The 12,561-nt window shown below is 40.0% G+C and overlaps 1 protein-coding gene across 17 annotated transcripts in view; it reads left to right on the top strand.

The window, feature by feature from the left end:
* The window catches only part of Aoah (acyloxyacyl hydrolase), a 241,350-nt gene that overhangs the window by 209,173 nt on the left and 19,616 nt on the right, over window positions 1-12,561 (top strand). For 10 of the 17 annotated variants that reach the window (NM_001191940.2, XM_039096014.2, XM_039096016.2 and 7 more), the window contains 5 exons: window positions 620-694; window positions 6,133-6,305; window positions 9,684-9,742; window positions 9,946-10,005; window positions 12,128-12,224. In NM_001191940.2, the coding sequence (NP_001178869.1) occupies window positions 620-694; window positions 6,133-6,305; window positions 9,684-9,742; window positions 9,946-10,005; window positions 12,128-12,224 (464 nt within the window). Of the gene's footprint in view, window positions 1-619; window positions 695-4,164; window positions 4,232-6,132; window positions 6,306-9,683; window positions 9,743-9,945; window positions 10,006-12,127; window positions 12,225-12,561 lie in introns of those variants that run through there. The other 7 variants (XR_005495324.2, XR_005495320.2, XR_005495325.2 and 4 more) reach the window with 5 other exon arrangements.

The raw sequence follows: 12,561 nt of genomic DNA, 5'->3' as shown, positions 1-12,561 counted from the left end.
CATCCCAATGGGGATCATCTTCTTGCGCCAGTAATCTTGGAAAATGTATGTTCTCAAAGGATTATAAAATGGATCTGAATTGAGTAAAATTTTGCTCTGAAAGGAGTAACTGCAAAACCATGATGATCACATCATAGTTTGGCTTTATAAATAAGAAAACTAATCTTTTTTTTAGTTTTTTGTTTCTGTTTTTGAGACAAAGCCTCATGCTGTAGACCCCAAAGTAACTATGCCACTTAAAGTCATCTCAAACTCATGTAATTCTCCTACTATGGCTTTCTAAGTGCTGATATACCATGCCTGTCAAGTTAATATTTTTTTTCTCTGTTTGGGTATTAAAATTCAGAAGTGAGGCTGTGATGTCCTAAACAGAAGCCTTGGGAAGCCTTGGCCTCTGTGAATTGAGTAGATCCCACAGCTCTGAGAATTTTCTATGTAACTGAGCATAAGCAATTCAACTGACTCACCTAAGCTTGTGGATAATGTTAGTGCTCTGAATGTTACAAAGGTGGTAGTGGGTCAATTTAGCTGGGATTTCGATCTGTTCTTCAATATTATGCATTGATGTACCATTTCCTAATAGGAAATTGAATTGAGATTATACCCTTTGTTTTCTCAGTTTGTCTAGGAACCAGGCACTGGACCATCCAGCCATTGTTATTTATGCCATGATTGGAAATGATGTTTGTAATGGGTAAGTCATTGAGAGGGATGAGAACAAAGCTGGGAAGACATCAATGGGCCTATTTAGCTGGGATTTAGCTCTGGCTTTCTCCCTTTTGCACTCTCTACCCCAGTCTACTCTGCTATAATGTGCCAACACCCAATAAGTTTATCTTAGAAGAAAGTCCTGGTATGAGAAATCAACAGGAACAGCCTATGAAATTGAAAAACTGAATCAGATCCATTAGCTCTCAATTCTGACATCACATCAAAATGAATGCCAGAAACAACCATGGGTTATAACACACACACACACACACACACACACACACACACACACACACAAATATGCTTCACTAAGAACAAAGACTTAGAATACATGATATTCTCAACAGCATAGAACTGTAGCACATAGTCTTCTCACAAGAACACATGCCACACACATCTTCTCACAATAACACGTGCCACACAAATACTACAGTCTTGAGCAGAAAAGACAGCATAGACATGCATTTGTAAAGAAACTACATGTAAATTGCACTTGCTGTGTCAAGATCCATTTATAACCCTAAAAATATGCTGCACATAGGCAGCTGACCTATGGTTGTGGCCAAAGGTAAACAAAGAGTGAGAAAGTCTCTGGAGAAACTCCCAGTAGCTGTATGTGTAGTATTTTAGAAAAACATGAAAGACAAGCAATGAAAAGATATGACTTGCTTAAGAACCTAAAAAAAATTTCAACATCCTTAATCATCAGGGAAATGTAAATAAAAACAACACTGAGATTCCACCTCACACTAGTCAGAATGGTTAAGATAAAGAACTCAGATGACAGCAGATGCTGGCAAGGATTTAGAGACAGAGAAACACTCCTCCATTGTTGGTGGAATTGTAAGCTTGTACAACCACTCTGGAAATCAGTCTGGAGGTTCCTCAGAAAATTGAACATAGTGCTACCCTAGGAACCAATTATACTACTCCTGGGCATATACCCAAAAGATGCTCCAACATATAACCAGGGCACATGCTCCACTATGTTCATAGCAGCCTTATTTATAATAGCCAGAAGTTGGAAAGAACCCAGATGTCCCTCAACAGAAGAGTAGATACAGAAAATGTGGTACATTTACACAATGGAATACTACTCAGCTACTGAAAACAATGACTTCATGAAATTCTTAGGCAGATGGATGGAACTAAAAAATATCGTCCAGAGTGAGGCAACCCAAGTCACAACCAAAGTCACAAAAGAACACACATGGTGTGTACTCACTGATAAGTGGATATTAGCCCGAAAGATCAGAATACACAAGATACAATTCACAGACCATATGAAACTCAAGAAGAAGGGAAACCAAAATATGGATGCTTCAGTCCTTCTTAGGCAGGGGAAGAAATTACTCACAGGAAGCAATACAGGAACAAAGAGTGGAGCTGGGACTGAAGGAAAGGCCATCTAGAGGCTGCCCCACCTGGGGATCCATCCTGTGTGCAGCCACCAAATTTAATCACTAATTGCTGATGCCAAGAAGTGCTTGCAGACAGGAGCCTGATATGGATGTCTCCTGAGAGCCTTACTGATACAGATGAGGATGCTTGCAGTCTGACCACGGGGACTCCAATGGAGGAGTTAGAGAAAGGACTGAAGGAGTTGAAGGGGTTTGCAACCAATAGGAAGAACAACAATATCTATCAACCAGACCCCCCCCCAGAGCTCCCGGTGACTAAACCACCAACCAAAGTGTACACAAGGAGAGACCCATGGCTCCAGCCGCATATGTAGCTGAAGATGGCATTTTCTAGCATCAATAGGAAGAGAAGTCCTTGGTCCTGTGAAGGCTCATTTCCTCAGTATAGGGGATTGCCAGGGTGTTGAGGTGGGAGTGGGTGGGTAGGAGGGGGAGCATCCTCATAGAAGCAAGGAGAGGAGGATGGGAGAGGGAGGAACTAGAAAGGGGGATAACATTTGAAATGTAAATACACTAAATATCCAATAAAATGCAAAAAAGAGATATGACTTGCTCTAAGTAGCATAGCTGATTATTGGCCAGATGGAGGTCTCCCTTCTCACATACCTTCCCCTTGTCCTAGACATTCACTGAGCACCCCAAGCCTGTGTTGAGAACAAAGCCCAATAGGAATAAAGCTCATTCACTTCCACAAAAATCTAAATGAAGTACAGATTAATCAGTTCAAAGCAGAATATGCCATTCTATGATGCATAGTTGCTCATGGGCCAGTTCCTGCCTAGTTCCCTCCAGGACTCCAAAGCAACTAAAGATACATTATAAGGACCTAGGTCCCTGCCTCTATGATGAGCCATCCAGGACTTTCCAGTAAAGACTGTACGCTCCTTAAGACCTGATGTGCCTAGTCCAAGATACATATTCCTCTCTTCATTTCATCTCTGTAGCAACCCAAAGAGGCAAATATGACTGTCTGCCTGCTGAGGCTCACAGATGAAGAAGCTGAGGCTCACAAAGTAAAGGAATCTGTTCTACTGACATTTAGTAGCAAAGCTAGGACATGCAGGAGCCAAGTACTAGGTCAGGCTCTGGAATCCAATGACAAAAGACCCGAGCCCCTGACCTCAGGAAGCTCACAGCAGAGAAATAGATATGCCTTCCACCCTTCACTGCACACAAGAACAACCTCTGGTCCAGCCAGATAATGTCTCTTCAGTCTCTGCATCAGATTCCTTTGGGTACAGACAGCAAACAGGTTACAACTAGATAGAGTGCCTGCAGAGGGGATCTCCCTCCAAATGTCAGAATCACTGAGTGTGTGGTTTTCAAGATGTCCCTCCAACCCATTCCTTGCTTTCCTTTTCCAAAAAGTCAAAAAACACATCAGCTAGAGGCCCATGCCAACCTCTCCTGGGCCAGGATTTATCTGGGCAGAAAAGCAATCAGTGTTTGAATGAAGTAACTGTGTCCCTGCAGTGCCCACTTTGCTTTGTCCTGTGGAGGGGTTAGAAAAATAAAGACAGATGGCAGAACATCAAGGTAGAGTAGGTAGGTATCCCAGAATGGACAAAAGACTTCCATGCAAAGCCCAAGCCAGAGGGTTGCATAACAGGTCTCTCTGGGACTAAGGTTCAGGAGTTTGGTTTGTCCCTTAATTTACAACTTCAACTTTCTTTTTTTTTTTATGACATTGCTATCTCTTCTTGAAATAATGCAACCACATGATTCTCAGTTCTCTAATTGCATGTGGCTATGCAGTAAGTACTTGTAAGTGATTTCAGGTCATGACTGGAAGGCAACGTTTAGCATCAGGAATTCAGGAAAAAAGGCAAAGTGGAGGTACCTAGCATTTCCACTATGGTGCTATTTCACTTACCTTGAGTTTATCTATGCCTGTCCTTGAAAGTCTTTAATGTGACATAAAAGTAGAAACACTCCTTAAAGAGAACAACTGTGTGTGAGCTACAGCAGCAGAAACTTTGAACGGTCGGTAAAATCCTATTGGGTGTATAAGGTACGTTTTTTTATTCCTTAGCTGATGGACACTTAGGGTGATTAGCAGAAACTTTGAACGGTCGGTAAAATCCTATTGGGTGTATAAGGTACGTTTTTTTATTCCTTAGCTGATGGACACTTAGGGTGATTCTGTTCCTTGCTATTAAGAAAAAAACATCGAGTGACAAAAATGTAAAATATTCCTGTGGTAGGATACAGAGTTCTTTGGGTATATGCTCAGGAACGGTATAGTTGATTCTTATGATAATTCTATATTTTTTGAGATGCTCCAATATAAATTTGCCACAGGGGCCACACCTTTTTACATCTCCAGAGAAAGGGAATACCAGTTTCTCCCTTACATCTTTACCAGTATCTACTGTCATTTTTGTCCTTGATTATATCTTTCTACAGCTGGGATGAAATAGAATCTCAAAGTAGTTTTCATTTACATTGCTCTGGTAGCTGAGAATGTTGAGCACTTTAAAAAATATTTATTGCTTATTTCATTTAAAATTACTTAATTCCTTAGGCCAAGTTAAATTATGTAATTATTGTATTTATTAATTTGCATATGTCAAGCCATTTTTGCATCTCTGGAATGAAGCCAACTTGGTCAGGCTGATCACATTTTTTATGGGTTCTTGAATTTTGTTTTCAAATATTTTGTTGAGAATATTCCCATTTGTTTCAATCATGGAGATTAGGGCATAGTTTTTCTTTCTTTTGTAAAAGGCCTTATATAGAGTGTAGTGGATTCATAAGGGAGCTTGGAAGTTTCTTCCTTTACTATTTTATGGAATAATTTGAGAAGTGTTGATGTGTGATCTTTCTGAAGGATGTTGGACTTTTCTTTGTTGCATAACATTCTACTACTGCTATAATATTATTGGTTATAGATCTGTTTAAATGATTTGTCTCATCTTGGTTTAACTTTTATAGGTTATATATATCTAGAGATCCATCCACTTCTTTTAGATTTTTTTAATTCAGTAAAACACAATCTTCAAAGTATAGCCTCATGATTTACTAGATTTCATTGTAATCTGTTGTAACAGCTCCCTTTTCATTTGTACTTTATGAATTTCAATCTCTTCTTTCTTTTTTTCAGTTAGTTTGTCTAAGGGTTTGATGATCTTGTTAATTTTGTCAAAGAACCAAATCTATGTTTCAATGATTCTTTGAAGTTTTGTTTGTTTGTAGTTTATTTCTGCCTTGATCTAATTATTTCTATCCATCTACTACATTCGGGGTTAGCTTGTTTTCTTTTTCCAAAGCCTTAAGATACATAATTAAATTGTTTGATATTTCTCTAATTTTTTAATATGCTCTACAAAGAACAACTACTACCAAACAGAGAACAACGGTGTGAAATATCATTTTTAGTAAATACTGCTGTAAAAATAAGCAAAGGATTGTAGTATATCAGAAAAATGGTAAATGCCCAAATTCAGGACAAAAACTGAGAATAAAGGGTGAAGAGAATATATGCACATAAAATAATGCCATCCCTCAGTGATGCTCAATCTCACAACTCTTGTCTGTACACAATGTTTAAAAAGCAAATGTAGGTCTCAAAGTTTCAAATAAATCTTAAGTAATACCAGGCCCTCTCCAGTAGCCATGAGTCAGGGTGGATGAGCTTATGCTCCAAAACAGAAAACCCTCTAAAAATCCTCTAAAATCTTAGTAGTACAAGTTGTAATATCTCTCTCTCTCTCTCTCTCTCTCTCTCTCTCTCTCTCTCTCTCTCTCACTCAAACTGGTGACATAACTATCTGGAACACTGTTTACACTAGCAATATAGTCAAAGAACATTCAAGAGACTCTTATACCACCAGTTACATAGCTTACTAGACTCCACAGGAGTCGTTAAATGTAATCTGGCTATGTGCCAGAAAAGTACTCATAAGTAGTTTGCCAAACATTATAAGTAACATCACATACAGTGTATTTTGTATGTTACTCTCCTAATAATCAAGATGCTTCCTGTTTTTTCTACCAATAGGAGAGCTGACACAATACCAGGAATGACCACTCCTGAACAAATGTACGCCAATGTCATGCAGACTCTGAAACATCTAAATTCCCACCTGCCCAATGGCAGCCATGTTATTCTATATGGCTTACCAGATGGAACTTTTCTCTGGGATAGCTTGCACAACCGATACCACCCTCTAGGTATATTATGTTTGCAAATTCTTTTCCTCTTAAACTATGTGTATAAATGTGCAGATATGTGTGTATGTGATATATGTGCAGTGCATAATATGTGTGTATATGCAATGTGTGAATGTATGATGTGTGATGTGTTTGACATGTATGCAAATACATGCAACATGTGTTATAGGTATATATGAATTTAATACAGAACAAATTTGAAGTAGTAAAATTTATGCTACAAAGGACTTGCTAAAACAACTTGCTTAGGAAATATTAAGTTACACAAGGGAGAATTTAACCAAAGAGCTGCCTCCAATACAACCAGAAGATAAGTAACCAGGAAGTGTCTGGAAATAACTGAAAAATATACTAACCAGGCTTCTTAGAAACCATGAGAAAGAAAATTTGTACTATACTGAAGTTTAGGGATGCTGGTAAAGTTTCTGTTGATGTTTAATCTCAAGTTAGACTCAATTCCCAGAACAAAAGAAGACAACTCTGACTTAGGACCAGCCATTAGTCCCATCCCCATATCAAAGAACATGCCTCCATGCTCAAGGGGTCAACACAAGGTCACAACCACCTTTATGTCCTGGCCTGCAGTTAAGTCTCCTGTGCTGTTATCAGGAGAAGAGTTCTGTCAGGTGGACAAGATGGAGCACTCAAGTACAAGAGTGGTTCGGAGTGCTTATGGTGGACTTAAGAAACAGTAGACAAGATCCCCCACAGTCCAGACACCGCCCGGACCTAAAGGGAACCGGTCAACAGTTTTCTGCACCCAAATCCCGTGGGAGGGAAAGCTAAACCTTCAGAGGGGCAGACACACCTGGGAAGCCAGAAGAGACTACACTCTGCCCACATTTCTGACTCCAGAGGAAAACATCTAATGCCATTTGGGACCCCGGGAAAAGGCAGTGCAGGCCCTCCTGGTTGCCACCATCATGGAGAGTTCAAAAGCAGCTCCCCATGAGCAACTTGAGCCATGGGACCACAGGTAAGACCAACTTTTCTGCTTCAAGCGACCTGCCTAGTGGACTCAGGACACAGGCCCATAGGAACAGCTAAAGACCAGTAGACAGGAAAAACTACACGACCGAAAGCAAAACACTCTGTTCCCATAACTGGCTGAAAGAAAACAGGAAAACAGGTCTACAGCACTCCTGACACACAGGCCTATAGGCCGGTCTAGCCACTGTCAGAAATAGCAGAACAAGGTAACACCAAGACGACCTGATGGCTAAAGGCAAGCACAGGAACCCAAGCAACAGAAACCAAGATTAAATGGCATCATCGGAGCCCAATTATCCCACCAAAGCAAACATGGAATATCCAAACACACCAGAAAAGCAAGATCTAGATTTAAAATCACATTTGATCATGATGCTGGAATACTTCAAGAAAGACATGAAGAACTCCCTTAGAGAAATGCAGGAAAATATAAATAAACAAGTAGAAGCCCATAGAGAGGAATCACAAAAATCCCTGAAAGAATTCCAGGAAAACACAATCAAACAGTTGAAGGAATTAAAAATGGAGATAGAAGCAATAAAGAAAGCACAAAGGGAAACAAACCTAGATATAGAAAACCAAAGGAAGTGACAAGGAGCTGCAGACACAAGCATCACAAACAGAATACAAGAGATAGAAGAGAGAATCTCAGGAGCAGAAGATTCCATAGAAATCATTGACACAATGGTCAAAGAAAATGTAAAATGGAAAAAGCTACTGGTCCAAAACATACAGGAAATCCAGGACTCAATGAGAAGATGAAACCTAAGGATAATAGATAGAGAAGAGAATGAAGACTCCCAGTTCAAAGGACCAGTAAATATCTTCACCAAAATCATAGAAGAAAACTTCCCTAACCTAAAGAAAGAGATGCCCATAAACATACAAGAAGCCTACAGAACTCCAAATAGATTGGACCAGAAAAGAAGTCAACTCTACTTTTCAGTGTAACTTACCTAATGTACAAGTAAAAAGTAAAGCTCTATTTCCTATGATCTTTCTCTTTTCTCTGAGATGCTCTATTATCCTCTTAATTTTTAAGAGCATGAGAAGTGTTTAATGGATATAGCATCATCTGTTCATCCTGGAGATTGATGGGAGAGTTGAATTTTATGTCAGTCACAGCATGAAAACTAACTGTATCTGGGGTAGTAAAGATGGAGAGGGTTCAGCATTGAAAGAAAGAAGGTATCTCAATGGCTATAGTTAGTGTTTCAAGTTTCTAGATGGACCCCAGGACTTTTCACCACTGTGACATAATATCCAAGTAAAATAGTATGGAGGAAGAATTGTCTATTTGGGCTCATAATGCAGAAGATTGGATCCCTAGGGCTTGGTTGTCCCATGTACTTCTGCAGATGGAGGTTTGTGAGAGGGTAGGGGTTCTTTACCTGATAGCTAACAGGAACCAGACAGAAAGAGGGAGACTAGAAACCAGGTATAACCTTTAAAGATATATTCTCAGGGACCTACAGCATCTACTTAGTGCCCCCTCTTAAATTTCCTGGACACTGTGTTAGGAATAACAGTGTCATTGGCTAGGGAACAAGTGTTTCAGACATGGGATGGAGTGGATTTCATATACAAATTATAATAATCTATGATAATCTATGCAGCATTTTCCCCTACAATCTTATGCACTTCTTTAACCTGAACAAAAAAATAACCATAAGGAATATTTGCTAACTAGGACTCTTAGCCTACTATCACAAAAAATTGAGAGACAAAAAATTGGCTGGCATCTCCTTCCCACCCAAGTGTAATTGGGCTACCCCAGCCTTATTTAAAGGGGTTTGGTTCAGGATTTCAGACATTCTGAATGCCAGTTCCTCAACAGGGAACAACTGTATCAGACCTAAGTGTTTCATAAGCCCAGAAAGGAAGATTCAGTCAGTTCCCTTAAATTTGGCTCTTAGCTTCATAGAAACTTGTTTTTTTTTTTTTTTTTCGGAGCTGGGGACCAAACCCAGGGCCTTGCGCTTGCTAGGCAAGCGCTCTACCACTGAGCTAAATCCCCAACCCCCACAGAAACTTGGAATTTGATAAACTTACCAAGAAGAAGGTGTTGTCTGGTGATATACATTGTTCAGGCCACACTGGTCCACTTGGAGTTGTAGGAGACTCTATTCCTTTCTCTAGAGATTTAGATGAGGCTATCATTCCAGTCCTGTCCTCCCTGAGACTAAGAAGTGCATGGTCATAGACTCCTTAGGATCCCCTCTAACTGTGCTCAGATAGAAGTAAAATACAAGCCTTCCTCAAAGCTATGCTGAATGACAAATCAAACCAGGACAAATGTGACAATCAGAAAGGGAGGTGGGGTCTCTACTAATGTCTTTGACAAGTGCCATTTGATTCCACATAACATATCAGACCTCTGTTTTCCAGGTCAGCTAAATAAAGATGTGACCTATGCACAGTTCTTCTCCTTTCTAAGCTGCCTCCAGGTGAGCCCAGGGGTCTGTTGGTCTGTTATACACACACACACACACACACACACACACACACACACACACACGTGAACACACACACGCACACACACACACGCACACACGCACATGCACACACTCACACACGCATGTGCATGTGTGCACACACCTCCTACTGCGGCTCTGCCTCTTTAATCAGTGTGCTCTTTCCCTTCTTTCAGGTCAGTCCCTGTAATGGCTGGATGTCTTCCAACAAGACCCTCCGGGCTCTCACTTCAGAGGTAGAGTTGCTGCCCCTGTCCTTATATTTGTTGCAGACTTTTCCTCAGGTTGGGCTTCTATAGCATAATGGTCACCAACCTGGCAAATAACAAAATCTCATGTTTAGGGAGTCAGAAAAGCCAAAAGAATATGTGTGTCCTTCTGCCTCCACCTTTCTCTATGCCTACCTCTCTTGCCATCTACTTGTGAATACACATGTCTCTCATGTGTGAAAATGTGTACAACACACACACCTTCTTAAATAATCTGAAGCCATGAACTGGGGAGCTGAGGAAGATAAACTGTACATATGACTTGGCACACAGAACTGATCACGTCACATGTCTGAAAGAATCCATTTTCCAAGCAAAATGTCTTATACTTTGTTAATAGGCAGTAAATTACCTTTATAAAGATTGTGGGAACATTTGTGGGATTTTTTTAAGCCTTGCTATACAGCCCAAATTTGCTTTGAACACACAGAAATTTTCTTTCTTGCCTCAGTTTCCCAAGTACTGAGATTGCAGGCATGACCCACAACCTGCATATTTTGTTAATAAAATTTTATTGTAGAGAACCCGCAAATAAAAAAAACACTGTGAGATAAAAATTAAAAACATATACTTCAATATTGAAAAATGAAATATATAAAATCTACAAAGTACAGCAACAAAAAATGGGGCTGAAGACAGTTGTGATACTACACGCTATTGATAGGATATGCTAAATAGACAGAGACAGGAGAATAACAAGCCTAAGCTATAATTTTGGGTCAAGGAAGATGGCCCAATAGCTAAGAGCATTTGCTGCACAAGTTTGAGGGCCTGAGTTCTAATCACTAGCATATACATAAAAAGCTGGGCGTGACTGCACACATAACTATAATGTTAGAGCTCTGGGTGACTGAGATATACCTGTAACATCAGCGCTCTGGGAGACAGAGACAGGATCACTGGTTTCCTATTAAACCTAGCTCAAGGTTCAATAGGAAAATTTGTCTCATGGTAGTGGGGCAGAGTGACAGATCAGGACACCAAACATAGACCTCAATGACTGTGTGCTAGAACACACACACACACACACACACACACACACACACACACACACACACATGCACACAGCACATATAATATATACACACAAAATTTCAGGCTGGGAAGATAGCTTCAGTGAGTGAAGTGCTTGCTATGTAATCATGAGGACTTGCATTTGATCCCTGTTACCCATGTGAAACAGTCGAAGCAGAGATACACCTTAACTTCAGTGCTGGGAAGGTGAAGTCAGGAGAACCCCTGTGGTTCACTAACCATCCAGACAATCTAACCCAATGAGGAAGCCCAGGTCAATGAAGGTCTCTGCTTCTAAAACCAATGTGGATGGATCCTAAGCAGTATTGTCTGAGGCTATCTTTTTCTCCTCTAAACATGTACATATACATGGACATATACCTACAGACATGTGTGCACACAGAGAAAAACATCATCCATGTATCAGTATATGAGTGTCCCTTATCATTTCTATAGATAGGTATCTTGGGGTTTACCCTCTAGATTGAGATTACACAATTGTTTCAATGTTCATAAATTGTTTCTCCACATGAAAATGATACAACTAGTCACAGTGTCCAGCATATGGATGTGGTGTGATTTATTCCATCCTTTTGTGTAGTTAGATACACAGTTGTTTCCAATTCTTCACCAGGATGAATAACAAGATGTATGTTTTGTGTCATCTCTATTTCCTATATGCGAACTGCTAGAAGACATATTGGTCATGTTAAAGAGTTGGTTCATATTGCCGAGCTGTTGTCTAAATAATGAAACCAACCAATGTTTTCATTCATTCAGCCTCTGACATTTGGTAATATCAATGTTGTTTGTCTCATCTTTGTCAAACCCATGCAGAAAAGTAAGCTCTTATTACATTAATTTATACTAGTCTGACTCATAATGAGTAGTAACATTTCCATGTTCATTGGTCATTTGCACATGAATACGCTGTAATGTGCAGAGCTGTCTCTGCTGATGGCTTAGACATAGCAAAGTGGAGTGGTGTATGAAAGATCGATTTCTTTTTCTGCATGAATCATCTCATGAAAGTCAAAGTTGAGGTTTCATGATATTCTGTTTCCCTTGCATTCAGCGAGCAGAACAACTCTCCAACATACTGAAAAAAATTGCAACTACCAAGACATTTGCAAACTTTGATCTTTTCTACATGGATTTTGCCTTCCATGAAAGTAAGTGGCTTGTTTTCATCTTGACAATAGGCAAGCACAGTAGGGAGCGGGGGGTGCTGTGGTAGAAAGCACACAGAACAGACTAGGGAGGGTCAAGCCCTGACTCTCTGACATAACTCTCAGCGTTAAGAAAAGGCAAAAGCAAGTTGAGACTCAATGTCACCTCCTCACTTCATCATTGAAAAGTCTCTGAAGCAACTGTTGGGATTGCCCAACAGTTCTTGCCAGATTAGCGATGCCTTATTTATATGTATGCTAAAAATAAAGGTGACAGAAGAGAAGAATGAGGCCATGCCTCCTCTAATGGAGTGCTAGACTACCTTGAACACTCCTAGAC

This window comes from Rattus norvegicus, chromosome 17 (assembly GCF_036323735.1).
Source record: "Rattus norvegicus strain BN/NHsdMcwi chromosome 17, GRCr8, whole genome shotgun sequence".
In the NCBI taxonomy this organism is placed as follows: Eukaryota; Metazoa; Chordata; class Mammalia; order Rodentia; family Muridae; genus Rattus; species Rattus norvegicus.
Note: the sequence above shows the minus strand (reverse complement) of the source record. Positions and strands in the feature narration are given on the sequence as shown.